Consider the following 25,664-nt stretch of genomic DNA (forward strand, 5'->3'; position numbering starts at 1 on the left):
CAATACGGGCGGCCCTACAAGGGGGGGCGCGCGCCCCCTGTGCATCTGTATCCGCCACTGATGGAGACGGGTGCAATGCCAACAATGAGCGGTCGACAATGCTTCGTGGCGGTCGAGAGTGGTAGTGGAGGAACCAAGGAAAACATTGTTGCGGGCGGATTGCGCCCAGCGCTTCATGCGGCGATGCAACGACTTATCACACTTTAATTTTAAGTATACCATCACGTAACCAGAGATATTACCTAACTGGTTATTACCTCAGGGATATTCAAATGGTCATGGTGAAAATTTATTTATATTCAAATGGGTTGAAAGTGAATGATAATTTCTTGACATCTATTGGGATTGGTAGATGAAAGAGCAATGATAGCATCCAGGGGTTATGTACCAGGCCCGCGGTGACTGGGGGGAGCTCAAATCCCCCCTAAGTGCTGGAGAGGGATTGGGTATAAGTGTGCCCCCTCCAAAAGAATCCAATGGAGTTTTTCCCATCGATCAATAACACCGCGATTGAACGTAAACTGACCGGATGGAAGGGTTTATTGTGCTGTAATGTCACGGTTTACACTTTAACGACACGATTACATATTCAAAGGCCGCAGCAGTGGCGGATACATAAGGGGGGGACAGGGGGCGCCCCCCCCCCCGCTTGCGGGTCCGCCCGCATTTCCTTACGCTGTAGAAACACAATTGTAACTTTTCCATATCATAAGATGGTATTGTCTTGAATATGTGTACAATCAATTTAAATATAAATTTCTTAAACTTTGCATGTCACTATATTATGTTTCATTACGAAAAAAGTAAATGTCGCTCAAGATATCGTTTGCGACCCCCGCTTGAATTCTTTTCTCTATCGCTACTGAAGGCCAGCGATGCCGTTGCTGGTTTAAGTCACGCTGCCGCTCGTGAATATACATTAATGTAATAGTAATATATGTTCATGCTGCCGCTCTTCACTCGTCACCAGCGCCACGGAAAATCCTGTGGCGGCCGTTCGTAGAACTAGAAACAGCTGCCTATCATTGAGCGTCATGTCGTCTGCTTGTTAGGGCGCCACTCATCCCAATTCCATAGTATACCCCTCTCCAAGAGAACTCCCAAATTTTTTTCATTGCGTTTACTCCTGATGGGATTACCGCATTAGCAAATCCAAGCATCGGTTTAGCACCATTACCGAGCGTAACCACATTAACCATGAACGAGAGATAATTGGGTCATTTGGGAAACTTGATCAGGAATATCCCTTAAATTCTGTGAGGCAATTTTAGTCCTTAAGATTTTCCTCTTAGCATCCATCTATGCCCTGCTAGCAATTATTTTACATGAATGGTAGATATAATAGATTCATATTTGGGGGGGGGGTCATGACCCCTTCCTTTACATTTACCCCTGAAGGGTTAGCCAAGATCAGTGTATGCATATATATATATAAGGTCCAGTGAACTCATATTTCTTAAGAACACCTCATAATATTACATATTTAACATTTTCGCTGCAGAGCTGAATTTTTCTTCCTGGATTCACTCAGGGGTGAGACCCATAGCGGTGGGTCTCGGGTATACTCTTCTTTTGTGCATGGAGGGACCCAAAGGTGGCTCACACATAGGCTCATATTCTTGCCACAGTCCAGAGTTGATGCCATACTCAGGGGCCTTCCCCCAAATGGAGTGGTTTTAGGTTTTTATTTTAAACTTTATTTGTAAATCTGTATTCTGAAGTGACATTAAGGAGTGGGGTTGTGTAACACGCAGAATTTATGCTGATCTCACACTTGTCAAGAATCTAGACATTCATACTTTTCATTACCATGTAAAAAGCATGGATTATTGAGCTCTGAGGCAACATAACCTTTCCATTTTTAATACTGACACTGAATCACCATGAGTTGCAGGATTTATAATGAATAACCAACATTACTGAAAGATATCTCATATGAGAAAGCACCAGGAAAGTTTATCTCCTTAGGAAACGAAACTTGCTAGACATTTGCTGGCCAATTGCGGTCTGCTGTGCGTGGTTTACTGAGAGTGCTGCCATTGGTGCATTCAATTGTCTGAGCAGCTCCCGAACCATTCTGGAGCAATCTCGCTGAATACCCACACTTACTACATGTTCAGCGAGAGTGGTTGGCGATTTTTCTGAGAGAAGGAAATCCTTTCTCATTACCAGTCAGTGATCACACAGCAATAAATTTTGGGGTTGCCAAAATAAGCATTCCATCCAAACATCCCATCAAGGGCGGATCCAGCATTTTTTCAAGGGGGTGGGTGGGAGGAAAAATGAACAAAAGAAATATTCTCTTTTTTAAATATGAAAGTTATAATTTGATATTAAATGATTGAGGCTCTGTGACACACAAAGCAAAGTGAACGTAATGCTAACCACATTAAAAATCTTGTCTATATTTTAAGCATCTGGGGGGGGGGGGGCACGTGCCCCCATATGCCACCCCCTAAATCTGCCCATGATCCCATTCTTACAATAGCAATCGAGCGTCACATTTAGCCTGGCACCCTGATAAAAATAAACTCCTCCATGGTGGGTAGACCCCAAGCACTAATACAACTCAGAACATCCTTCATTTTAGAGTAATAAATTTGTTTTCTTCTACATCATTTATATTACACTGGTCAACCAAAACTCCTTTTTCTGTCCTAGACATGTTGTTGGGTGCAGGGGTGCAGCTAGGAATTAAGGCTGGAGGGTGAGTTTAGGTGCAACTAATACCGGGGTGTGTGGGGGTATGGAATACCCACCAGGATAAGCAGTAGGTGCAAGATTAATATATTCAGAATTTTAAGATAACTGGTTCAAAATGGTGAGTTTTAAGCCTTTCTGAGGGGAAATTGGTTAATCCTAACACTATTCCATAAGTAATACTAGTCAAATTAAGTAAAATAGATTAAACATAAAAATTTCTCTGAGCTCTGGGGGGGGGGGGATGTTTACCCCCCCAAACCACTCCCCCCTTGCTGCACCACTGGTTGGGTGATCTCAAAGAAGTTTTTTGTGCTGATTCCGAACCTGGGCTCAGATTTTTTTCCATCACATCTAATTTTCTTAGGACAAGCAGTTAAATTAGGGTTCAAGGACGTCTCTGCAAATAAATTTAGATTTTCAAAAATGTGAAAAAATGGGTACTTCCTCAGGATTTTCTCTCATATTTAGCATTTGGCAAGTCCCTAGCCAGTGTCCAGCAGTAATCTGATAACATGTTGCTAAATTTTCCTTGGTGCCATTTTTCCATGTGTAAAATATCCTGCTGGAAATGCTCACTGCGTTCATCAAAAGCAGCACCGAGGTTTGGTGGAAAAAAAAGTCAAGGTGTGAGCTGAGAAAGTGAATTTTTAAATTCACATTGCAACCCATTTCTTGGTATGATTTAATTAGCTTAGCCACCAGATCGCGATAATTTTCAGCCATGATATTTCCTAATAAATGCTCAATACATTTTGAATGCATTCCACGCACTTTTTTTTCCATTGAACTCAAATGCTGTTGAAATTCCAAATACTTCAGCAATTCCCTAATTTGTGGCCCAATACAAATTCCTTCTTTGATCTTTGCCTTTCTGACTTTAGGGAATTTTTGTTTCAAACAAGTGAAACAAGCACCTTTTTGTAACCATGGATTTCACAAAATTTTAAAAAGTCCTCATTTAATATGTAAAGGTGGCAAAAGAATATTTTTCGGATCGAACAAAGACTAAAAAGGACATTTTTGGATCCAGGAACGAGTGCTTTAAGTTCCGACCAATCTTTTTTTTTCAAGTAATGTTTTTTTCTGTCACTGATATTCCACAAGCAGATAAAGCAATAATATTTCGTGTAGCCAAGCTGTAAGCCTAGTAAAATTATAATTACTCGCAAGTAGCCACAAATTTTCCACTTCTATTTTTGTAGTGAATTTTTGTAATAGTAACAGCATATTCTCATTTGATTTTTTCATGTCAGTTCCATGAGGTAGCAGTATTGAGGGGAGCACATAGCCATCATGCAAGACAGTAGCCTTTAAAATAAGGACAATTGGACAAATTGAAATCGAACACTAGATCATTTAAATCCCCTTACGTTATAACATGAGGTCCATCAGATATACTCAGTCCAAAATTTGGGTCCTTCTAGTCCGAATCCTTCGTTCTCATGTTCTTGAATACTTTCTGAATCTCTGCTAAGACTAACATAATCCATTGGTTCCAGAAATTCTAAATTCTCAGTGTGAGGGGTCAGTGGTATCGCTAATTCCAAGTTATTTGGATATTTTACAGTGTGTTTTAACTACAGTGCAATTTCTTTCATTTTTCAAACAAAAATAACAGCCTCAAAAATGATCCTTGGGATGTGGCCAAATCATGGAGATGGCAAAATTCTTATGAAGTTTTACCTCAGTCCAATCAGTAAGATGCCTTGCACAGGCGCCACACATCACATGGGAAGCCCATCCTTTAATTATCTTGCTCAACCAACAGACTGTCAAAATAAAGCTTATACTGTCTCAGAAGTGGAGTAATGTTCCGCCTTTAAGGCTTAATGGTAATTTCACCGCACGCGTAATAAAAGTCATCGTAATGATTCGCACACTATCTAGGCCTGATGAAAGCTAAGCCACTTCTCAGATATTACTATTTAATAAGCTGTAATTTCCTTCGAGCAACAAAATTCTCAAACCATCTTCAGAGAAAAAAACAAACGTCTGCACACACTGACAGTTGGTCACATACTGATGTAAAGTGGCTGCCGATTCAGAATTGATATTAAAAAAAATGATACGATAGTACCTGTTTGAATATGTTTTGACAGGATAGGAAGGCATGACATTTTAGGACAACATGTTTTGGCTGGAAAGTTTTATTTTCATCTACTCATGTTATCAAGAAATTTAAATGTATTAAATTATAGCTTTCACTAAAGTAAAATCATACATTACGCTGTCCTAAGAAATCTAGATGTTATAGAAAGAATCTAATCACTGATTCGGAATCAGCACAAAAAATACACATAAGATCACCCAACAACATCTCTAGGACAAAATTTATGTTGACCTGCATGTATTATTTTGCCAGTGATGCTGCAAGCATCAAAATTTCCAGAGCCATTTCCCCTTGATCTTAATAGAACTAGCACCTTATTTCATTTGCTGTCGGTAATGTAAAATGTTTCAAAGATCATAAAATCAGAAGAACCAAGTGTGATGGAGTGGAATTTTTCCGTATTGAAATAAACGCTATAAACTCTTATTCTGACCTATATTTCAATGTTACAACATCATCTTCATGGTACAAAATGTTGTGTAATGCATTCAATTTAAAAGTACATATCAAATTCACCCCTACTATCCCTCAAATAAAAATAGCATGTCCCAAGAAGAATCAACAACTCCTCTCCCCCCCATTCAAAGCATCAAAAACATCCAGCCATACGCCATCCATGTGAACCCCCCCTACCACTACCCCCAGAAGAGCGCTTTGGTCAAGTGGCCCACTAATCCAGGGGAGTGCCTGCCTCCTCAGAAGACACTCTGCTGCCGACACTATTCATGGACTGCCTCCCAAAACTGCACCCCTGAATTCCCCCCACGAAGGAACACCGCCACCGTGGATGTTTGAATATTTCTGTGGAAAAATTTTGTTCACCCAAAAACCCCTGAATTTCCCGTGCCTCCTCCCGAAATACTCACCCCCACCACTTCTTTCTCCAACCATCATCTTCCCCTATCCTCTCTATTCCCTACAATCTCTCCTTCAGATTGTTCCATTTCCACCCCTCCTCTGCAGTTTAAAAAAAATGAGTGAACTGCATGCACTACTCACCACTTTGTACCTTAAATACGATGCAGTAACGCCAACACATAGGTCGGAATAAAGTTTATCACTCTGCAAAATTGCAAATGTTTATTCAAGTATTTCAAAGATCAATTTTATTTTTCATTTATTATTATAGTCATTTTTTAAAAATCATCTTGCTCTTTAATGTATCTAATTTCTTAGCTTCTGATAACTTTGTTTTACTTTCAAATAGCCAATGTTAAATTACAAGCCACAATATCAAAACATTAGTCACCCGCTGTTGATGCTAACAGAACACTCAATTCCTTGCAAAATGGTGAAATGCATCGCTTAAATATTTCAAATACACACTGTGTAGAATAATATGTATAATATATATTCTCAAATGAATGTTATAAGCTATTTCTACAAAATGAATCTTACAGCCGTTGGTTATATTCAGGACATATATCATGTTGATGACTAGACCCAAGTATGTATGCAATTGGCTGAAACAACGTCAACTTATTAAGGTGGACTGCTATATTGGCTAGAATACTGTTTCTTAGGTAGACATGAGAAAGAATTGCAGCTTTTAAGCAAAAATTGAGACTCATCTTTTCCCTAAATTGAATTTTACCTTCTCAAACAATTGAGGAATTTCAAAAGGTTACAATTTCAAAATAGCTTAACTGTTTGAAGGATAAGGACATATTATATGTATTTTTGAGCTTGAGTTTCATGTGCGTAGAGTTTAATGGAGACCACTTGAGGCTCTGGCGAGAAAAATTATCAATGAGGTAGCAAATTTGCTCAATATATAGGACTACCAGTACACCTATGTCATTATGTAACTCACCTTGAAGGAGCTATTTCGAACACATCATATTGGGATTTTTTGCACCTGTTTGTTTCATTCGTTTAACAAAGTTCTACCAACAACCACCTTAAGTTGCGATAAAAATGAGTGTGACATTTATATCTAACTTCATTTAAGATACGAGTAAATTTTGCTATTATGAATTATGTGGTTAGATCTTTTGTTCTCCTTTAAAATGCATTAAAAGCAATTTTTTCAATCTAGAATACACCTACCTGAAATAGGAGATCCAAATAAAATCGTCTTCAACGAAAATGCCTCCGAGTGCAATCAGCCAATGGATGGCTGATCGGGGTTAGTTTTTGGAGTGCTTTGGTTCTGCTGAATGTGACGCTCGATTGATATAGTAGGAGCGGGAAGTTTTTTTGTCAACCTGCCATATTGTATCACTCCTTGATCACTGTGAGAGGTTTTCTTTTGCTCAGCATAATGGCCGACCATTCCCAATGAGTGTCAACTAAGCGCACATATGCAGGTGTAAAGATCTTAAGCTGCTCCTTCGGCTGAATGATCCCAGAATCTCATCAAACCAGTGTTACTATACCCTCATGGTGTCTTCCACTCAGATATTAATCCATAATTCATTTAAAGATGATGGTTGATGGAAGGGATAAATAAGTATTGGCAAAAATAAAGTCTTCCTTATTTCCCAGATTGCTCATAATTTCTAATAAAAACTGTGAAAGCCACTTGGCCATGAGTTGTAGATGTCATTAGAGTGTTGGCTCACCATCATTCTCCTGCTCATCAAGGGAAGGCATTACATACAACAGTGTGAATGACAACGAATCTATCAAAGTCAAGGGACAGCTAAGGAGCTGTCACTCGCGCAACATGAGTTGGTGACACCATCTACTCATTTGCAAAAGCGTTAAGGGCATCAATTTTTTGGCAGCAAATAGCTTGAGAATTAGCAGATAAATCATAATAAAGAATCAAAAATAAAGTATTGCTGAACATGCAGTCCGTTTATGCCCTAGCAAAAAATATTCCCTTTCCAATTCAAAAGAAAATTGAGAACTGACAAGAGTATTCATTGGCATAATGAGGAGGGGGCACTTATCTCCCCAAACAAATTTATTTTAGCAGAAAAATATTAGCCTATAAAGCAAATTCATTCTAATCCACCAATACTAGGCGTAGACAAAAAATAGCACAACAGCGTCTAGACATATTAAAAATATGTTGACTACACTCAGAGGTGTGATACCTAAGGCATAGAAGTTTTCGAAGAGAAGGGTTGGAAGAGGGGAGTTCCAACTCATTAATCCCTGGGTCGTGCTCCCCAACACATCATCCTGGCTATGTCCCAAAGAGGATTGTTTTGGAAGAGTTCAAAGAAAAGGCAAGCAATAAGTCTGATATAGAGTGTAGAGCTTCATGGGGAAAGAAATATCAATACCTCCACTGCACAAATGCTCAACAATCGCCCATCGAATCAAATCTGCTCATCTACTACTACGAGATGGTTGGATTTGATTTGGTGGGTGATTATTGAGCGTTTGTGCATCGGAGGTATCAAAAAGTACAATTAGGCAGTAGGTGTAACTTAATGTAACTCCATTACATGAAAGACTCAACTTGATGATGAAACAACAATGAAATCTTCATCATTCCAAACTATATCATAACCACGTAGGCATTTGCAAGATTTAAACTGGGGTTTGGAAGATTATATTGTAGAGATTACAGAGTTGAATTCACTTTAAAGAGCACTGAAAACTATACAAGTACAGTACTCCTGATTATCCAAATGGGCTAATTAACGATGGGGAGAGACGGAAACACGAATAATCGAAAAACACGGATAACCCAAACTTTCTCTTAAACGTCTTGTAATGTTCATAATTTCCTTTAAACAAACAATATATTATTATCCATGCAGTTATTCTGTCATTTAAGAGTGCTTCCCGGACTCAATGAGAGCTTTCTTCACCTGTTCACGATCTTTTTAGCGGCGATAACATGGTTGTACTTGTATTATTAATGCTCCAAGGCCTAGTTTCGAAAACCACACATCCGTGGCTGTGTGATTGTGGATACGGAAAAGTGGTTAGCACAAATGCTTCAAAACCACTTGCTCAACGTCGGAAACTACACTGTCAGGCACCACAACACGTAGTCGCGTCTCGTACAAGTTGCCTGGGTTCCAACTGCTGCGTGACGAGTATCCCTGATCAAGAAGCGCAGTCTTGCACTGCGAGGCTTGGAAAACAGGAACACGTTGTTCCCGTGAATGCAGCTAGCACGCGATCACTTCCGTTTCACAAAAGGGATTCTAATGGAAATAATTAGCCCAGTGTATCCTAGCGTTAATGCCGTAATTCCGATCATTTTGCATCCAATTTTTTAAATAAAAATTGTGGAAAAAATTGAGCGAGAGTGAAAAATCATGCACGGATAATCCGCAACCACTCAGATAGTCGGTAGTCTTGCTGTAGGTGGTTCTCTGAAAAAGCGCACAGGTGAAATGGTTTGCTACTTCATCAGTGAAAATGCAAAAAAAGTTGCATGGAATGAGAACTAATATTGGAGGAATATGATTCTATGCTGGTGACCTTGAGTGTGGTTCAATAGGTCACTTCACTTCCTCTACTTGGCTTTTCTTTTAATAACTTGAGTTCCTATTCTAAATACTTCATTGGTCTCTAACACTAAATTTGTTTCACAGCAGATTGTGACAGATAAAAATAGAATTGTCTTTGTTTTTTTAATCTGATGCGCACTTTTTGAGCCATTTGATGAAAAATGGCTCAATGGCCTCAACCCATTCATTCATAAGTTGAAGATGTCACCAACTACCACTCAGCAGTTGGCCACTTTTCCTTGGATTTGTGAAAGGGCTTCATGCAGTTGATTGTTCTGCACACTCTTGCTGCCGATTCTTTCCCTCAATGAAATGCTCTCTCGAAATGAGTGAAAAAACTAGATATCTAACCAGTAACTCATGGAAAGTGGGCAGCAGCCTTCAAGATTTTTTAAATTTCAAGCTCACAAGAGAATGGCTAAATGGGGAAGTTTTTTTTCTCGATAACTTATCTTTCCTTTCCATGTACAATAGTCTTTTTTGGAATTTTGATTATGATTCTGAGATTAACAACGTGAGTCACCTGCTTTCAAATTCAAAGCTTACTTCCATTCTTTGGGAGCATTGCAGTTTCCGCAAACTATTATATAAATATAAGGTTGGGATGCATTAAATAACACTCATCTGTTATTAGAAAAAATATAAATATATTCCATTTATTCATGACATATTTTTGATGACACTGACATACTTGAGGATATCGTAAGCACTTATTAGCAATGATGGTTGTATGATATCAGTTTGATTCTTCCATGCACAGTGCCTAGGACACCTTCGTTACAATTAAATTAGCAAGTGTTGAAAATATCATCAAGTACAATGAAATTCATTTGAAAATACACTTACAAACACATAAAACAGCCAATTTCCTTGCATGCAGTGTGCTGTGAATACCTGAACTATAAACTAAACCGATGAGCAAATGATTCTAGTTCATTAATTGCACAAAGGGATATTCACCCTGCTGAATGAGAGACTTACAAAATTCCATCCTAAAGCACTATCATCAAATCACACAATGGAATTCATTATCAAGTATTCAAGAGGCCTCACTCACACAACAATTTCCCACTGTTTCAAATTAAAGCAAACAAAAATTATCACTATCAAACAAGGAGGATTGAAATATATCCACAAAATCTTCTGAAAAGATAATAATAAGTATTTGTGGAAAATAGTTGGTTAAACAACGGGGAGAAAGGGCTCTTTTTAAATTATTTTAAAACTCTGACGCACTTTGTGCTAACCTGCTTGGGAAGCACAGGGCATACCCAAAATGTAGGCACACCGGGATAATCAAATTGATAAAAATAATACCTGACGCACAAGAAGATATATGGCTCACTGAACAATTGCTACTGGATCCCTGAATGACCACGAGGAATCAAAACTCAGTACTTTGGAACAAAAACCTGTAACTTACCACAGTTACTCAAAGAGATAAAATGACCCACAGGTGTTCATGCAAATAAATAACATAGAATTCAACACATGTGCACCGCACAAGGCAGCCTTCTCGTAAAAGTCCAATGAAAAAATACTCTCAGCAACGCCAATCACTTATTCAAGGATTCAAAGAACTGCACTTTTGCAACAATTCACTCCTCCACATCACGTAATTCATCTCATCCATCACTGGCACACTCACGGCCAATAAAATTAATAGATACCTCGCCAAATCATGCTATAGCCAGCAGTCAGCTGACCACTTATGCCACACTTATCAACTCAAATGTTGATATAAAAAAATCACAATCCACTCATCAAGTCTTCTCGATCAAATAATACGAGGTACGATGTCACTCAGATTAAATCACAGGATTCTCACAGGATAATACCTAATGGTAGTGAGCTCAAACCAATGAAATACGTAGAATATGCGCAGAAACACAGGGGCTAATATTGGACCCACAAACTGCCAGAGGTATTTACAGGAGGCATAAATGTGGATTGCCCTCAGCCTAAGCCATAGGCATATTCTATCAACCACTGACGGTTATCTCTCTCTCTCATGAGTCTGAATTCGCCCCCTTCCACTTCAGGCCAGACTTAACATGATATCAGCCCTGAAAAAAAGAAAGAAATGCACATCAAATACATGCCAACATATACAGATTTAAGGTTACGGGAAAATTTGTCACATTAACAGCTACTCCTACATAAAAGGCCAATGACAGAGGGCTTGAGTCCTGAGGACACATTACACCCCTTGACTTATCTAGGTACAGCAGACCCCCACTTTACGATGCAGATGACGATTGAGCATATGATCACAGCTGATTTTACCTGTGCTGTTTCAAGTTTTTGCAATCCTTTTTCCATATTGCACAATAGTTCATCAATTGTGTAAAGCTATGTCTTGCTTTTAAACAAAAAAATATTTTGAAACATGCCCTGACATTATTCTAAAACAGATTCCTCTGCTAGAATAATGCCGATTCAACGTCAGATGGAATGCATGTTATGATCAGTCTTCCAGAACGAATTATTAATACGTATCATAAAGCAAAGGTCAACTGCATACACTGTCCTTCAACTTCATTTCCTCCTTCCCATTGTAATTGCTGTATTGAACTCAAGGACAATTTTGAAGAGAATGAGGAAAGAGCATTACGTGAAATACTACTTAGGAACATGCACCTTACTTCTCCTAACTTTCATGCACTTCCTCAAGAAGACTTAATATAACTACCTTCTAGTAACACCTTTAAGAGAAAATTACTGGCATAATATACTCTTAAGTTAAGTTATGATGAAATTAAATTTAGATGAACATGAAATATAAAAGAGAGAAATGTGATGATGGATGCTTAACTAGAGCCAATTACGGACCATAACACATTTTCAAACATAAGGGTCCTTTCGCGGTTGCCAAATGAAAGTGAATTACGGAAATCAAAGAGTGAAAAAGAAAACCCTTGCGTTAAGACCTCTCAGGTTTCACCATGGGTCAGGTTTTCCAAGTTCTAAATTCCCTTCCAAACATTCTGAAGCACGACTTGCCCATCGTCATTAGGTACTCAAGAATGCAAGTCTGCTAAACTGTCAATTATGAGCAGAATAACTTGCATTCCTGGGTGAGTGATGGACGAGACGCTAGTAGAAACGTTGGAGGGAGAGGTGGAAAACTTTCCCTGGCGTGAAATCTGACATAACAAACCTAAACCTGTAATCGAATTTAATTCTAAAATATAAACTTTTACAATAATGACTGCCTTTAACATACAGGTGACATGACACTGACTAGATAGATAGGTTTCTATTGAACCACATTCATCTAACTTTTCCCAGTTAATGACACAGTCGTTGCACTTAAGGTAGGATCTGACAACCACCAGCCAACCAATGGAATTTTAGAAATGTCACTATCATTTTGACCTTCCTTTAAATTGTCCACAAATTTGAGATAGAAGTCCAGTGAATGTCCTCACATGAAATACATGCCTAATGAGCACAAGTGAGATTTCATTACCACTTAATTTTCATTAAAACAGCTTTATATTAGTCCTTTAAAAATTTTGTTTCTTATTGGTACCACAGCATCAATGCAAACAAGTCAATATGCCTTTAATAAGCAATTAAGTTGTTTTAAGCAACTTTCATTTCCAAATCACAATCTCTGAAGATGCTTGAAGTACCGTATAAGCTTGTGTAAGAGGCGCACACGAGTAAGAGGCGCACCCCTATTTTGAGGATCGAAGCTATAAAGAAAAAAAATTTTGCGACTTTTTTTATCCTATCGTGCGGTGTTGCAGACGTATGCCTGGAATTTCGACAGTTATCGAAATGTCCTCTTTCAGTACTATTTGAAAAAGGAAATTTTGATAACTGCGGCGGCATAAGAGGGAGTAGAAAGAGTTCCGATCTTCTCTTTGCATACGCCATCGCTCTACATTGCTTGTCCTACTCACGAACAATTTTGTGTAGAAGCTCTCGCAGGAGTATTGCAATAGAATTGCAGCCGTGGAAAATTTTAAGGCAAAACACGACAGGCAAATGGCATGAGCTTTCCCAAGAGATTGAAGAACAATCGAGGCAATCTCAGCGCCGTAGGTTAATAACCACGTCGTAGATTTAAGGCCCCTTGCACACACACCGATTTTGGACGGCCGGTAAAATATCACCGGCACCGGCAAAATGCCGGTTATCTGCCGGCTATTGTCACTGTGGATCGCCGGCGCCGGCTCAAAAACTTAGCAACGTATCGTTTGACCGGTAAAAATCCGGCGTGTGTGCAAGCATCGCTTCGCCGGTAAAATATCGGCCAATATTTTACCGGCCGTCCAAAATCGGTGTGTGTGCAAGGGGCCTAACGGAACTACACTCGGCTCTCCATCAGCTAATGCCTCTGCCGTTTTTTTCCTTTCCGAGACTCCACAGGAAAATATCAAGTTACAGGGGAACAATGGAAACGTGTTTCATCCCTACCCCATTCCACCAACTGACCTTTTTCGGTCTACCAGGTTCAATTCCCCGAGTTTCTGGAGGTCAAATGCTACGTGAGTCACCTTCTGAGCTCGAAGATATCTCGATATCTTACAGCAATTGTATGACACGAACGAGGTTCTAAAAAGAATTAGACCTAACGCGACGTATATCTTACAGCATTTAAATTTTTTGAGCTCTAATTGATTGACACAAAGATTTATAGCTAAAATAAGGCTATTAATATTCAACATAGTCCAAACAGCACAATTTCGGAAGAAACAAGCGTAGCATAAGCGCATTCAAGCAAGACGAGACGGACTGGAAACTCAGGCAACGCAAACTGCGTATATCACATTGCTGCGCCTTCGCCCCTTCGCTTTAAAGGCAACGACGTCACATGCAAGATCGGACGTGTTCTTCCCATTCTCCTTCGCTCGTAGCTTTAAATACGGAGGGGAGGGAGCCCTCATCCCCTCGACCTCTCCTTCAGCGCTCTTCACGTATAAGCATTTCCGATTTCTTCTATCCACCATTAAGTCCAACAGTGAGCACACTCGTTCGAATTTTTTCAACCGCAGGTTTTGACACCAATATTACTATATGCAGTATATATGCCGCGGGATGCCCACTCGCGGCAATAAATTTAGCGCGCGCTCCGGAGCGAATCACCCCGCGCGATCTTTTCAATGTTCACCTCTGGGGTACCGACGTGACGGCGCGATGCTTGCAAAAAATTCAAACAGGAGCATTTTAAAAATACGTCACTAAGGGAGAAACTCCCCTGCCTGCCGCTTGATTTTGACCCAGGGTTTCAGATGACTGACTCACGCTGAAAACCAAGGCCACTCAGTTCCCCTTGAACTTGCAACCGGTGAAGGGGAGGGGGGGAAAATAAGAAGTTTGTGTAAGAGGCGCACCCCCATTTTCGGCTGCAGCATCTGGGAAAAAAGGTGCGCCTCTTACACGAGCTTATACGGTACATGTGCTGATGGGACTGATCGTAATGCAGCGATAGAATTAATTTTCTTATCACTACTTACAGTTTATTCACTTTATTTATTCTTCCTCTTTATCTTTTGACATACAAATATTCTCTGTTCCGTATTCAAACTTCCGTGCTCACTATCTTTCATCAAAATCAACGACAACCCATTCTTGCTTTTTTCAATGACAACTTTTATATTTGAAGTTATTGAGGGTTTTCAATTCCATTTATAACACACGTCAGATTGCACCATACATAATACAATCAGATTATAAAATTCATGGTTTTATCCAGGTTTTCACCGTCTACATGTCGTCAAATTCACGGGCTATCGATAACCATTTTAGGCAAAATATTGATCACCTAACAATGCTGCACGTTAACTAAAAATTTAACAAACGCGACAGATGCCGCGAATGCCAACGCAGCAATGGAAGTGCTATATCTCATGACTAGGGATGGGTCGAATAGTAGATTTCTCGAATTCGAATATCGAATTCGAATATTAAATCATTGCTCGAATACTCGAATACCTCGAATTTCGAATACCTCGAATACTAAACGATGAATGTGAAAATGTTTGACTAGGTCGCCTATGCAGCAGGAAACCCAAGATTTTGGCGAGTAATTGTGATTGCCTTTAAAGGATTCAAACAGGAATTTAGCTGATTAATGGAATATTTTAATTTTATGTAAACAATAGGGTAGTTTCCTTCATTAAAGAAAATGAAAGGTATTGATTGTGATTCGTTACCCACCATTAGTGTATTCATAATATACAAATTATTTCGTTCTAGAAATACCGGTTTAGACTAATGGCAATGTTCAATTTTACCTCATCTGAAAAAGGCCAGATTGGCGCCTATGCGATGCCACTCCACGTGACATCACAGGGACCTAGTTTCTACACGAGAGGATCGGAGTTTTACATCGTCTGAAGTTACTAATGCATGCATGAGGCACAGAGCTCAGGGAAACATGTCTTAATAATCACACAGTCTGTTTGATAAGGTATTAATAATCCTTATTTAAGCCAAGCGCTACCAGCTAGCATGGTACTCGGCTACCTGCTAGCATCCTGCGTCGTAATAGCGCTCAGAGCCTCGCCCCAAGGTCACCTCACTTGCGGCAGCGGGAACCAGAACGACGTCACGCGGAGTTTTTCCCGGCATTCATACTTACCCGTCGCGTTTTCGCGCGCTTGAAAATTTTCACTTTTAATTTAATCGCGAAAAATAGATATCGTCTTATAAAACTCTAAAAGCGTTAAATACGTACTTCAGGAGTATTAATATTTCGATTTAGGCAATAAAAAATAATAGGAAACCACCCTATTTGAGCATTACGCCTCCGTCGTATTTCTTCTTCTTCCCGGTATTTATTTTCCTGCGCAAAATGCTTAAATAAAGTCAGAAATATGTCGTGTTTGGTCTTATTCTTTTTTAAATTACGCGCACATTACTAATATTTCAATCCAATGAAGGTGTAATAACAATTGCCGAAAGTCATTGTTAGACACCTTTCGGGCTAGTAGATGACTCATGCAGCAGTTGACCTCGAGAGAGGGGGAAATTCGAAGCAGGTAGGTAGAAAAAGGTCAGTGGGTGAGAAAAGGGGGTGGGTGCGAGACACGTTTTTATTTTTCTCGCGTAACTTGATATTTTTTGAAGCTAAGGTTTTTGTAATACAATCCCTGCGCGAGCTGGGATCTTTTGTTTGACTTCGGAGAAGAGGAAATCGTCAAGAGTGGGTGAGGCGAATGCTGAATGGAGGGGGATAGCAGATCGTGGGAAATGCGCCAATGTCACTATCCCACGGCACTGAGTTCCTCCCTATGGTAGTTTCATCTCCTGGGGAAGATTCAAAATAAGTGCCTGTCATTATTAGCCGCAAAGGACACACGGCAAACACCTCCTCTCATTTTATCAAAAGATGGATGCGGGAAAATGGTCAGTGGGGAGAAAGAGGGAAGGGTGAAACACGATTCTATTATTTTCCGGTAACTTGATATTTTTTTCAAAGCTGAGGTCTTCGTAATACGATCCCTGCACGAGCTGGGGCATTTTTTGTGTTTTCGGGGAAGAGGAAATCGTCTGAGGGGGTGGGGCGAACGCTGAATGGATGGGGATAGCGGATCGTGGGAAATGCGCCAATGTTGCTATCCCACGGAACTGAGGTTCTCCTGATAGGGGACACCTGGGATTTTCGGATTTTTTTCATCCGATCAATTTCGGTTCCCCACGTCGAACTCTCTTCACCGCTCGAACCCGTGAATTTGATGTATTTCGTCAGCTTGCCTAAAACGGCGCTGCATGCACTAGACGACTAGAGTTCTCATTTTTCCGAGTCAACTACCAACGACGTGCGAGCGACAGTGTATGACGCGAAATTCAAAGTATTCGAGGTATTCGAGACGGTACCTTTGGCATAACTATTCGAGATCTCGAATATCGAATACTTACTATTATTCGAGGTATTCGAGTATTCGCGGATACTATTCGCACATCTCTACTCATGACGTTACCTATCGTCAGCAAGATTCAGGGTGGGCCAAAGGTTGTGAGCGGGAAAATGGAGGGAGCAGGGTGGCAAGGAAGTGACGCAGGCAGACGCATGCAATTTGCAGGCAGAAGGTGCACGCCAGTGTCAGATTTGTCGCCAGGGTAACTGAAAACTTTGGTTACTGGTCTCCCAATCACAAGGTCAATGTGTCATCATGGCGCACGAACCAATTACTGCACTTTACGTATACGTGAGCAGATGAGTGCGTAGACTAAGAGTCTGCATGTGCTTGACCTAGAAATATGATCGACACATCGATTTCTCATTTGCCAATCGTAGATCTACAATCAAGTTTGAGAGATTTTTAAGGTTCTGAATTCCTGGCTTTTTTTCAGCATCTTTTCAAGGTAGACAAAATTCGCGATTTATTCACGCTTTCAAGGGTTTCACGGTCGCGTGGGAGTCCTGACAATGCACTAGTACGCAATGTCAGAGAAGGCAGACTTTCCTCCTGAATTAGAGAATCCTAAGCAATTAGAATCACCTTACCATAGAAGGATTTCGCAACTTCAGAAAAGGCAGTTGGCTCTGGCTACAATACTAATTCATAGGAGGGCTACCCAGCGGTGCCTCTACATAAAACTTGCCCAACAGCCGACACAAACTGAGCGTTTACTTATTTCCTGCAGAGTACTCTGATAAGATAATTTGCTATACTAACATAAGAGAGCAACAATACATGCCTCATGAGCATTAGATTTCATTAAAACGATTTCATTTTAGTCTTATAAAAAGTGAATCCAATTGGTACCATGGCATTGATGCAAAAAAGTCAATAAACCTAAAATAAGAGATCAAACAAAACCATGTGCTTTTGCAGTAATGCTATATACATATGTCAGGAACAATGGACCGGATTGCTTGCATCCATGGGAAAAGCCAATTTTTAAACCAAGTTTGGCATGTTGAGGAAAATCAAAGACCTACTTCCATCCGCCATAGATGCTATTCCTCCGTTACCAATGGAAGGGATATACGAGATTACATGTTCATGTGGTTCAAGTTATATTGGACAGAAGGTAGATAGTGACAAGGCTGAAAGAGCATGAAAGGGCTCTGAAGGCAAGGCAATGGGAGACTTCAGCTATCGCCGATCATTTCATGTCGGGGCCTGGGCCCAAGATCCTCCTGGATGAGGCCAAAGCCATAGCATAAACATCTGCATATTATCCATGGCTAATTAAAGAGGCAGCAGAAACGTCTAAATGGGCTATACATTTTAATAGGGATGATGGATATAATTTAAGCCAATTTAATAATTTAAGCTGTGGAAGAGATACAGTAGACTCTCGTTAATACGAACTACGTTATTACCAAGTCCTCGTTATTACGAAGCAAATCGTTCCTAGCAGGAGGAAAGAAATGTCGAGTTCAATATTAAGCACGCAGATGTACACCCAAAAAGGGAATTTAATAGTGAATCTAATCGCCGAGGAAACCAAAACACCTGAAATAAGTAAATTTGATTTCCTATTTCAAAATGTTACATCAGAATATCATCACATATGCTACCAGGTTTAGGTAGGTCTATCCAACTCTCTATCACTCTCCTTCATCTCATCTATAAATCCTCTTCTTTCCCCTCCCTTGCTTCAAAAATTCCCCCACAAACATCCCCCCCACCCACTACTCCGTCCACCCTGACCTTTTGTCGTCCCCACCCTATCTCCGCAACAAGTGTCCTCTCCTCACCCACCCTATCCACCACCATTCCACATCTCAAATGCACTCTTTCCATGTTTCCGAACTGCAAAGCACTATACTCCAGATCAGACTTTTCTTAGCGCTCATAGATAACTTCCTTGATTGAAGCTGTCAATGCTCGTGATAACTGCTATTAGATACATGGGTGTGTGCCACGTGACGATCTAGGAGATTTGGCCCAATTTTCTGCAGTCACTTATTCACGGGAAATGACATTATTTGGCAACATTAGCTTTCATTCATTTCAGTAGATAGAGGCGGAGGGAGAGAGTAAGGACTGGCATTGGGAGTGTGGAGAATTTTTTTGGTTGACTGGGTGCCATTAGTTTGTGTGACCCATATGAGTACCCATAATATTGTGTGTCCCTTGAAATTAGGAATGCAATTCCAATTGAGGCTAAGATCACACGAGGCACAGCAGTCGCCACACACAGCCGAATTTTCAAGACCCACGATCTCAAATTATAAGCAGCTCAAATGGGAACAGCTTTCCTTGGGGAGTGGCTGTAATCTGCAATGAAACTAATTAAACGGCCAAAACTGAGAGCCTAATTGAGTATCCTCACCCCAATTAATCTTACTTGAAATGGCATGGCCAGTACTTATTAATGATCAAGAAAGAAAAGAAATCTGGATTCATAGCGCACAAAGAAATATGCACTTGTGGAGACCAAGCGGACACCACAACATGTGCTTGGCAGGCAAAAGAAATACTCGACTATCCAAAGGAAATGTCAGACAGAACATGCATCCCTGAAAAACCCTCACCTTATGAAGCACAAGAGACAGTTATATTGATATCATGCACAATAAGATTACAGAGATTAATCTATCAGAGCTCACAAGATACTCGTTAATATACAAAAGTGTTTCAAATCATACACACATAAGAGTAAATTCATTTCTTACAAAACTAAGACAAAATATTAAAATTCTACCTTTCGCAGTCAGGATAATTCCCTTCCATTTTCAGATTGGATTGCAAGGTGTGCTATGTAAATTCAAATAAATATAATGTTAACTAATTATTCATCACATATGGGGGATTTAGATTCACAGATATCATGAACCCCACTCAAATCTTAAATGCAATCAGTTATGATGGAACATCATCTGAGTGCAATCATTTTAAAGTCGAGTAGGGCAAAACAATTACAAATTACTTACCTCAATTACAATAGCTGAGGCAATATCACTTTCAACCTGAGCACTTGTTGAAGTTACTGGTATACTTATACTTCTAGCGTGATGGCTGCAAAAGAGAAAACAGCCATTAATCCTGATAGTAAAGCATTAAAATAAGAAACTCCTCCACAAGTCTAGTGCGGTCCTAAAACATTCTACTTGATTAAGAGCTAATCAAACTACTTACGAGTTGCGCTTTTTCACAGAACCCGAGTGAAAACGTCCTCCTTCTCCTCTGATTCTATTCATTGCATGCCGATGTCTGGATTCGTGGAGATATTTCTGCAAGAAAAAGTTGCAATAAGAGAAAAAATGCTTTCAAAACAGTGCATAGTGGTTTTCAGGGTTAAACGAATGGAAAATAATGGACACATTACATTCTACATTATCTCTAGAGCACCAGTCATGATGCATAAATGAATAACAGAGGCCACATTAACAGCCAGGTGCAAACATTACCCAGTAGCAATGTTGTGAATAAAATTGGTTAAGTGATTGGATTGTGGATAAAATTGGATTTCTGAGGAAGGGTAGCTATATAGTTAGAGAAAAATATAATTGTACTGCTAGGAGGTTACATAAGAAGAAAGAAGGAAGCTGAGAGAGTAATCTATAGTCAAGTACGTTTATTTCTTTTTTACTGATTGGTCTGTAACAGAAACGTTTAAAGAAGTAGAATGCCAAATTTATTGATAACCATCCCAACCATACTGATGACACAATACCTAGATAGAAATGCAAGGCAATTAAAAAAGGAAGGTGCACCAACTAGTAGATCAACGAGGTGTTTCTTTGAAGTCGCTCTTAATTTTTTTTTCCTCACTGAAAAGTTTTACAAAGCAAAAGGCTTACAAAAAAATAAGTTTTCTGTTGTCCTTGTACGTTATTAAGTGTCCACTAGTCAAAGGTTTTAGGCGCATAAGGCTAGATGTACTGTCACCACGACCCACAAAAATTTCTGCTAGCGGGAGGTGTCCATTAAGATCGGTTTGACAGTCATATTTTTTCTACAAAAGCTTCAGCTGAAAGCATATTATTCATTCCTGCAGGCAATTTAAGAAAAGCTTAAGATGATATGTGTTAAACATGTTAATAAATGTTAACCGTAGAGGGAAAAATAACATAGGATTCATTTCGTTAAACCCAGAATCCAGTGCTAACTTAATTAAGCATTGAAACATTGCAATTGCCTAATCTCTATATCAATTGGCTTATCTCTGCATGACTATTCCAGTCATTGTAGTACATTTTGAGCAACAAACAAGAAAACATGTGATCTTCAAATGCAAATTAAAACTTTTATACACTTAACCAAACGTAATTTCATCAGTTGCAAGTTTGAGGTTGATATTCCAAGCCAAGGCTTACATCAGTGCAACAATTTCAACAGGCAATTAAGTAATACTTGACCAGACAGCTCACATCTTCAGTTAAGACAAATGGAGTACCAGAGGAAAGATTACTTTAGCCAGATAAAATCATTTTGAGATGGAGGGGAAGTGATGTAAGATGGCATATAATCAGGTCATAGCAACTTCACTCACTTCAGAGACAACGAGCGAGCAAAGATGTACAGTCAGAATGGCCTGCTACACAAATTACTCATCACTTGAAGACAAAAGTAAGATCATAATTTCAGAATAAATCACGGACACAAGAACTTGGAATGCCAAATGAGTCCAATAAAAGTGATTTTTAGGCCATTTCTATCATGTACATTCACTTTTATCCTGATTTCTTGGGGCATAGGTAGCAAACTTGTGCTTTCATGAGACAGGATCAACTATTTCACACGATTCAGTAAAAAAAAAACTTCAACGGAAGATACTCACAGGACGCTCTTTAGGTATCCGACCTTCTGCTTCCAATTTTGCTCTGGCCTGCCGCCTCTTCAATATCCTTCTGTACTGTTTGGCATTGACATAAAGAGGTTCCTCTTCTAAAAACTCCGTGCCCCCTGGCAAGGGAATTCGCTGGAACTGAGGCACACCCCCAGACCCTGGGACCATCTTGAATGAAGGACAAATCATAAAAAGTACATGCATACCTTAAAATTTACAAAGCGATAATACATGTAAGATATATGTCTGGAGGCTTGGTCATTCAATTTCAATGTAAATATCAATACAAAAGCCATGAAAAATATAAGTAGTGTTATGAGGGCCCCAGCTCACTGGCAACTTTTACAATGCAACTAAATAGTAACTAAATAATAACTATTTAGTTGCTTTGTAAAAGTTGCAAGTGTGTGGGGACCCTAAAATAAATTGCTACACTGAAATTGCACCAAATGAATAAAAAGTGTAATCGCGAGTAAAATCCCAAAAATGTTATTAATCATGATGAATATCTCTCTGAACATTTGACCTTATGCCCTAAGAGTTCATCTACTCTTTCATGAAAGCGAAAATGTCTACGTACAGTAACCGTTCCAAGTAAAAATTACGCTAAAAAATCTTTTAAATAGAACTTCCAGTCACAGATTTACCAATGGACATAGTATATTTTTCATCTAGCAAATTGAGTAAATGTCATAGAAATTTTAATTTTCCAATTTGAAAATGACAAGAAAAATATAATAAAATACACCATAAAGATTGCACAAGTAACCATGGTACATTAACTTATAACTCCGCTCTTTTACCACAAAATTACTTCACTTTAAACTTGAAAATAGCTGAAGGCTATGCAGACTCACATATCATGCAAAATATTTTGCAACGCTACCATTTCAGCCTTAATTAGCTGGCGAAATATTTAGTGATTGACGAACAATGGAAGGACTGACCAAATATTTACATGGAATTCTCGGATAATAAACGTATGTATTTCAATCCATGACTTTCAGACTGCCGAGTCTTTTTCCGGATCAATTCTGCAATTCTTTCAGTCCCCTAAGATTCTTGGGGTAATCCATTTGAACTTATGGTTGCAGACCTGGTTCGCACATTACATGTCTTAAATACTTGACCACAGAATAGATCAAAATGCAGAATATGGTCAGGATGCAATCAGTATTCCTCACCATCAAGATGTTGGTTCCATTGACACTCATATTCTGAGCCACTGACATGGGGGATGTTGGGACCGAGGCAGCCGGCTGTGGTGGTGGCGTGGCTGCTTGTGGGGGAACACTCGCTTGCGCTGGGCTGGGCGTGGCTGTGTTTGCTGCCAGCTGAACCAAATTGCCAGACAAGTTGATGACTGCAAGCAGAAATTGACATTTGACACATATCATTGTCCTTTTAACAACAGTATAAATTGGATGTACACAGAAAGAATGTTGCAAATCTATCAATGAATAGTACTTAAGTTTCCTCCAATGTATTGTGGCCTCTAATTACAACAAACAAGAACCAGAATTGGCTAGGCATTTTTTACTCAATGACTTATGTACAACATGCCAGACAACAAAATAAATCCAATTTCTTGTTTCTAAATGTGATCACACTTCTACTCCAATACACAAATTAATTAATTCATGATGAGTGACCACCAAATGGCTTGAAACACTTATCCATCTATACCAAGTGCAATCATTATGAAAAGAACTCAAATGAATAAAACAGATTATCAGAAGTGATTTAACTAGCTCTAATTATTGGCCAAATGAAAATGTAACACAATTAACTTCATTAATGATTACATAAAATGTTAACCCTTGATCCACAGCCAATGCAGGTTAATTATTGTTATTTCTCTGGTGAAAAAGTTGAAATCTCTTGGACCAGAGCAGTATTAGACGGCAAGGTGAAAATGCCAATTGAAGGCATATATCCAATTCAGAAAACATACCACTGAAACCCCTCCACTCATGCAGTTCATCACAGTCAACAGCACCATGAACATGCAAATGAAGATTGCTCTTCTATGGCTGCTTGAACTTCTAGAACACCTAACTAGTTTTTGAGCTATCTAATAATTGCAGGCAGGCTAAAAGACAAAGAATTGTAATAATAGTTTATTTACAGTAATCACCTGTTGGCTGAGCCTGCTGCACAACATTTCCTTGACTTTCCAATTGGACTGGTTGGTAGATAAATGTTTGTCCGTCGGCAGTCTGGACTATCTGGGCTTGTTGGGGCTGCTGAATGATAATTTGCTGAGGACCAGAGGCTCCCTAAAAAATGAAGGGCCTCGGTTACAAAAAAATTCAACGACACGAATAGGTCAAAGAGAGCGAAAAAATATATTCATTACTACTTACTTGCAAGCTTGAGACAGGCACGACTTGAATTTGAGGTATTGCTTGAGTACCTGGCGCAGCAACCTGAATTGTCTGGCCATTTTGTTGTATTGCTTGAAGCATTATTTGCTGTCCACCCGCGTTTTGCAGCACTTGTCCATTGCTAACCTGCACCACCTTGGACGAAAGAACGTACACAATTACTCAAAATGATCATCCTCTAACAACGACACGAGGAAAGAGATTGGGCCTTGTATAAGGCGGCGGAGAATACATACCTGAACTTGCTGTCCCCCAGCAGTCGAAACCGTGGCTGGAACTTGCATGACAGTGACTTGTCCTTCGCCACCGCCAGCAGGATTCAGCTGTTGTTCCATTATGCCCTAACGTCCGTTTATAAACACTAGAACTCCTCCCGGCTGAAAAAATAAAATATTTCACCATTATTATAATAGGAAGTATAAGATTTCACTACACAATGACCACTAAGGTCATAAGCTCAAAAGGTAAACACACTTAATTTATGAACTTCGATAAGTAATTGGAATAAAATAGATAACGAATGTAAGAATGTTCATGTGCTGCAGCGTAAACAAGTAAAAGATTAATCATATGTCAGCTTGGAATGATTTCCCGAAAACTTTGGCATCGAATAGGAAGTACCCCACGGAATCAAAAAAACACAAGCTAAAGATACCAAATTCGTTGAAATGAGACGCATATCACCTGGGTTCACGATGTTAAGACATTATATCAAAACTATAGGTCCGAGTAACGCTAAAATTAACTCCAAATGACAAAAAATTATAACTGGTGCCCAACGCATATCAGTCTCTACCCCACGCCATGCAACACCATGATAATATTACTGGACTCAATAAAACGACCTTGAGGGGCATGATGAAGTAAATATTTTGAAATTTCCCCTAAAAACATAAATATTGTAGAAGAGGCCGAATAGAACTTCAAAATTCACGATCGTGTACGTTCCGAAGGTAAGAAAGCTGGCCAAATCTCATAGATAGTACAAACCTAAAATTATGTTTCTTGAAACAAACATGGCTCCCAAGCTTTGTAGGTCGCCGAGAGGTAATTTCTCCGTCGAAAATCACGTTAAAACATCGAAATCACTGATGTTTCAACAAACGAAAACAAACCCGCAGTCAGAAATGAACATAGGTAATTTGTGGACTTACATTGGATATTTTCGACAGCACTTTCCCAATGATTGGTCGGCAAATTGTACGCCAATGGTGGGCGAATCACCAGCCATACGACGAAATGCCTTGCAGTGTATTGGTGCTGTAGGCTTCCCAACTACCACTCCCTGGCGAGGTAGCGGGTCGGCAAGGCGGTCGATGCCCCGTTTGGTACGACGAG

The 25,664-nt window shown here is 39.5% G+C and overlaps 1 protein-coding gene across 5 annotated transcripts; it reads right to left on the bottom strand.

Annotated features, from left to right (window-relative positions):
* Positions 1-9,861: 9,861 nt before the first annotated feature.
* LOC124162663 (nuclear transcription factor Y subunit alpha) lies at positions 9,862-25,585 on the bottom strand. 5 transcript variants are annotated; one of them, XM_046539260.1, is made up of 10 exons: positions 25,481-25,585; positions 24,563-24,703; positions 24,306-24,461; positions 24,077-24,218; positions 23,124-23,302; positions 21,931-22,107; positions 20,286-20,380; positions 20,081-20,165; positions 19,852-19,904; positions 9,862-11,300 (listed from the first exon to the last, which is right to left on the bottom strand). In XM_046539260.1, the coding sequence occupies exons 2-10, from the start codon at positions 24,659-24,661 to the stop codon at positions 11,273-11,275; spliced, it is 1,014 nt and encodes a 337-aa protein (XP_046395216.1). In that variant the 5' UTR covers positions 24,662-24,703; positions 25,481-25,585; the 3' UTR covers positions 9,862-11,272. The 5 variants fall into 5 exon arrangements, with proteins under 5 accessions (XP_046395216.1, XP_046395215.1, XP_046395213.1 ...); XM_046539259.1 differs by having other exon boundaries at positions 21,931-22,104; positions 24,068-24,218; XM_046539257.1 differs by having other exon boundaries at positions 24,068-24,218.
* Positions 25,586-25,664: the final 79 nt, after the last annotated feature.

This window comes from Ischnura elegans, chromosome 7, assembly GCF_921293095.1.
Source record: "Ischnura elegans chromosome 7, ioIscEleg1.1, whole genome shotgun sequence".
In the NCBI taxonomy this organism is placed as follows: domain Eukaryota; kingdom Metazoa; phylum Arthropoda; class Insecta; order Odonata; family Coenagrionidae; genus Ischnura; species Ischnura elegans.

Bases quoted from the DNA above. Each gene is read 5' to 3' on its own strand.
- LOC124162663 (XM_046539257.1), bottom strand. From the start codon at position 24,661: ATGGAACAACAGCTGAATCCTGCTGGCGGTGGCGAAGGACAAGTCACT. The intron at 24,462-24,562 runs GTATGTATTCTC...CTTTCGTCCAAG, and splicing joins CTGGGGGACAGCAAGTTCAG to GTGGTGCAGGTTAGCAATGG. The intron at 20,166-20,285 runs GTAAGTAGTTTG...TCTCTTTTGCAG, and splicing joins TCTGTGAAAAAGCGCAACTC to CCATCACGCTAGAAGTATAA.